Source organism: Macaca thibetana, chromosome 6, assembly GCF_024542745.1.
Source record: "Macaca thibetana thibetana isolate TM-01 chromosome 6, ASM2454274v1, whole genome shotgun sequence".
NCBI classification, from domain to species: domain Eukaryota; kingdom Metazoa; phylum Chordata; class Mammalia; order Primates; family Cercopithecidae; genus Macaca; species Macaca thibetana.
In genome coordinates, this window is record NC_065583.1 from 147558438 (window position 1) to 147563430 (window position 4993).

At 43.5% G+C, this 4993-nt stretch overlaps 1 protein-coding gene across 1 annotated transcript; it reads left to right on the forward strand.

Moving 5' to 3' along the window:
- Nucleotides 1-2270: 2270 nt before the first annotated feature.
- Nucleotides 2271-3929, forward strand: LOC126957200 (kunitz-type protease inhibitor 1-like). The gene is given in 4 exon segments (XM_050794769.1): nt 2271-2723; nt 2725-3573; nt 3575-3795; nt 3836-3929. Coding segments are annotated over 4 exon segments (1590 nt in total). The 5' UTR covers nt 2271-2297.
- Nucleotides 3930-4993: the final 1064 nt, after the last annotated feature.

Below are 4993 nucleotides of genomic sequence, written 5' to 3' on the forward strand. Positions count from 1 at the left end.
TTTGCCTATTCTCCTTATGTTCACATTAATTTTCTCCAAGGGGGCTCCCTTTTCCTCCCACATCCCAAAGATGTGCATATTTGGTTAAATGGCATTTCTGCAACATCCCAATTTGAATGAGTGTGGGTGAGACCTGTGATGGGATGGCATCCTGTCCAGGCTGATTCCCATCTTGTGCCTTTAGTTGCCAGGAGAGGCTTTGGACACTCATGACCCTGAGCTAGAATAATTGGGTAAACAATTAGCTTTTTTTTTTAAAAAAAAAAAAAGTGTCTTAAATCTATGTGTAGCTTGTATTTATTTTAGTGTTTAATATTAGATGTATTTTGATATTTACTTAGATATGTAGTGATCTTAATATTTTATGACCAAAAATTTGCCATAAATACTTAACTCTTATTTATATTAATTAGCCTATTGGAAAATTGGTTTCATTACATGTCATTTCACTTAAAGTTACAGTTTTAAGAGCCTATTCATGATGTTAAGTGAGGACTTATTTTACTTTATTATATATGATACATTCTCTTATATTCTCATTTTGACAACTCTGTTTTTATAAAAATATATATTATAAACTTATTACATTGATTTTTCTCATTTAATATCTTTCAACCTGAAGCTCAAAATTCCTAAAAATTTAAGTGTAAATTATTTTTTAATAGATGCCACCGAGATATCAGCTGTTTTATTTTATTTATTTATTTTTTTGAGACAGTCTCGCTCTATCACCTAGGCTGGAGTGCAGTGGCGTGATCTTGGCTCAGTGCAACTTCCACCTCCCGGGTTCAAGAGATTCTCCTGCCTTAGCATCCTGAGTAGCTGAGACTACAGGCACGCCACCACGCCCAGCTAATTTTTGTATTTTTAGTAGAGATGTGGTTTCACCATGTAGGCCAGGCTGGTCTTGAACTCCTGAACTCCCACCTCAGCCTCCCAAACTACTGGGATTGCAGGTGTGAGCCAGTAGCCCTGCTGATACCAGCTTTTATAGCAGAAAAAAAAAACATTTTGAGTGCCTCAGAACCTAAAGAAAATACTTTTAAGAAGAGATTTAAACATTGTATCATGGGAGAGTGATATTTGGGTAGCTGTGAATGACACTGAGAATTCTGAATCTTGAAATTTCTGAGAACATCTTTGGCTGAAAAAGCAGGCCCCACTCCATCACATCTGAGTGCACCAGTCCTCTATATATTGTATACAATATTTTCAGAAACTGCATTAGCAAAATCTGAAACTAGGTATCCTCCAGGACCTCCTCACCACTTCCCATGTCATTGCTTATGGCAAACCAAGGGGAGCTGGTGGCCACTGGGAATTGATGGCCGCAATGTGTTGCAGGAGCCAAGTCCCCTGGATAAGCTGCGAGAAGAGCAGGAACCCGGTGCAGGGGGAAGCCATGTAGGCCTCAGGAACTTGCCAAGTGAGTACATCAGAACCAGGAAGCAGAGTTCTTCTTCTTTTTTCAATAGGCTTTAATATCTCTAGTACCCTCCACTGACACAGTTTCATTGTCAGTTGTCAAAATTTTTGTTTTTAAAAAGCTACTTTCCTTTTTAACAGAGTGGGTAAAAAGAACAAATTTGGAGCTTAGAAGCAACAAATAGAAAGAAAACCAGCACATTTCTCCGTATAAAGAATGAAATTAGATGCTTTCATCTAATTTTGAACTATTTTACTTTAACATAGAATGGATATAGGTCTTTCTAAAGACCAAAGCTTTTTAATGCATTATAAATGTCATTACTAATTTCATGCATCTAAAGTGAAAGGGAGAAAAAACTTACAAGAAATGAAATATCTTTTTCACATAGGACGATAGCAGCATTTAATTTTAAGAATGTATTAATGAACTGCATTTAAAGATACACTCCTACTGATTTTAAAAATGAACATGTGAAAGCCATTTGTTCTATAACTTCAAGAACTACATCATATTGTTACATTCTTAGTCTTTGACAGAGTTTTGTATTTGAATAGACTGATCTATTTTGACACCTTTCAAATATTTTAAGGCATTTACTAAATATAATGTGTCAAAGAGTACTTGTCACAATTATTCTTAAATTACACAAGGAATGCTGAGCCTCCTCCAATCAGATTAGACTCCCAAGGGCTACTAAAATAACTGTTGGAAAATTCAAAATATTTCTCTAAGCAGAATCACTCCTCCGAAGTCTCCCCGGCTGATCAGATGTGTCTCCTCCTCTGTCCCCTCCCTTCTCTCAGGTCACCAGCACCCTCGGAACCCAGAGGCCCACGCTCTGAAGGTGATCCCCCTGGAGAGGAAGGCGATGGCCCCTGCGAGGACTATGGCCGGCACCCGCCTCGCCCCGGCCCGCATCCCTGCCGTCGCCTTGTGGCTTCTGTGCGCGCTGGGCCTCCAGGGCACCCAGGCCGGGCCGCCGCCCGCGCCCCCGGGGCTGCCCGCGGGAGCCGACTGCCTGAACCTCTTTACCGCTGGGGTGCCTGCCTTCGTGCTGGACACCAATGCCTCGGTCAGCAACGGAGCCACCTTCCTAGAGCCCCCCAGCGTGCGCCGGGTCTGGGACTGTGTGCGCGCCTGCTGCACCATCCAGAACTGCAACTTAGCGCTGGTGGAGCTGCAGCCCGACCGCGGGGAGGACGCCATTGCCCCCTGCTTCCTCATCAACTGCCTCTACGAGCAGAACTTCGTGTGCAAGTTCGCGCCCAGGGAGGGCTTCATCAACTACCTAACGACGGGAAGTATACCGCTCCTACCGCCAGCTGCAGACCCAGGGCTTTGGAGGGTCTGGAATCCCCAAGACCTGGGCGGGCATAGACTTGAAGGTACAACCCCAGGAATCCCTGGTGCTGAAGGATATGGAAAACACAGATTGGCACCTGCTGCGGGGTGACACGGACGTCAGGGTAGAGAGGAAAGACCCAAACCAGGTGGAACTGTGGGGACTCAAGGAAGGCACTTACCTGTTCCAGCTGACAGTGACTAGCTCAGACCACCCAGAGGACACGGCCAACGTCACAGTCACTGTGCTGTCCACCAAGCAGACAGAAGACTACTGCCTCGCACCCAACAAGGTGGGCCGCTGCCGGGGCTCCTTCCCACGCTGGTACTATGACCCCATGGAGCAGATCTGCAAGAGTTTCGTTTATGGAGGCTGCTTGGGCAACAAGAACAACTACCTTCGGGAACAAGAGTGCATTCTAGCCTGTCGGGGTGTGCAAGGAGGGCCTTTGAGAGGCAGCTCTGGGGCTCAGGCGACTTTTCCCCAGGGCCCCTCCACGGAAAGGCACCATCCAGTGTGCTCTGGCACCTGTCAGCCCACCCAGTTCCGCTGCAGCAATGGCTGCTGCATCGACAGTTTCCTGGAGTGTGATGACACCTCCAACTGCCCCGACGCCTCCGACGAGGCCACCTGTGAAAAATACTCGAGTGGCTTTGACGAGCTCCAGCGCATCCATTTCCCCAGTGACAAAGGGCACTGCGTGGACCTGGCAGAAACAGGACTCTGCAAGGAGAGCATCCCGCGCTGGTACTACAACGCCTTCAGCGAACACTGTGCCCGCTTTACCTATGGCGGTTGTTTGTGGCAACAAGAACAACTTTGAGGAAGAGCAGCAGTGCCTTGAGTCTTGTGGTGGCATCTCCAAGAAGGATGTGTTTGGCCTGAGGTGGGAAAACCCCATTCCCAACACAAGCTCTGTGGAGATGGCTGTCGCAGTGTTCCTGGTCATCTGCATTGTGGTGGTGGTATCCATCCTAGCTTACTGCTTCTTCAAGAACCAGAGAAAGGGCTTCCACAGCCACCACCACCACCACCACCCACCACCCACCACCCACCACCACCACCCACCACCCACCACCCACCACTGCTAGCTCCACTGTTTCCACTACTGAGGACACGGAGCACCTGGTCTATAACCACACCACCCAGCCCCTCTGAGCCTGGGTCTTGCCGGCTCTCACTGGGCCCTGCTTCCTGCTTGCCAAGGCTTCCAGCTCCTTTGCGACAGTCGCAGACCTTTGGCAGACAGAGCCAGGAGAGGCTTGCATCCCGCAGCCCCCACCCCCAGGGTTTGTATAAAAGATAAAAGTTCATATATAGGAGTGTTGAAGTTTGTGATAATTTTTTAAGCTGGTCTAGGTATTTAAATCATTTGATGTTCTAAAAAGAAATATATCAAACCCAATATTATATTATATTTATTAAACATATGCCAAATTTAGTGTACCCTCAGAAGTTTTATTACAGACACATCCATTTTTCATTAAAATCTACATCTTTTTGAAATTAACTTTAGCATTCATCATAATTTATTGCATGCCACAAAAGGGTACATAATTGTTTTTTTAAAAAAAGAAAATTTAACATTTAACATAATAAGTATATTACCTTATATCTTTGTAGATCATTCACCCTGAATTACAGACTCACCCATATTGGGGGAGAACTTATATGTAATCTAAAACAACTTTCTTGGTAGCTTTGAAAGATGAATGAATCCAACTTCTGACTTCAACAATTACCTTAGCCTAAAATTGCTCTAAATAATACACAATATATATCATGTTTTCTAATATATTAAAATAATACTGTCATATTATTACAGTGACCATAAAACTAAATATCTTTGTGGGATATATTATATAGTGAACAGGGAAGCTGTTGTGAATTTAATTTTGATACTGTGTAAAATGAAACATCTCTGGATATACTGGACATACAATCATCCTAACTCTCAACTCCCTTGATAGGAATCCTCTGTTTGTGTTCATGTTGGCTTATACTTTAATTGTTGTTTTTGAAATATTGTGCGTTGCATTTTAGATTTGAGGCAATTTGGGGGTAAAAATAAAATTTTTAGATTTTTTTATGACTATGGAATACAAAAAGTGTCCGTTTTATAAGTTTAAAATTTTCTACTCCCCTACTATAAAAAATGAAAACTATTACATTATTTTATGATGCAAACATCATATTTAAAAAAAAAATCAATTTGTAAATGA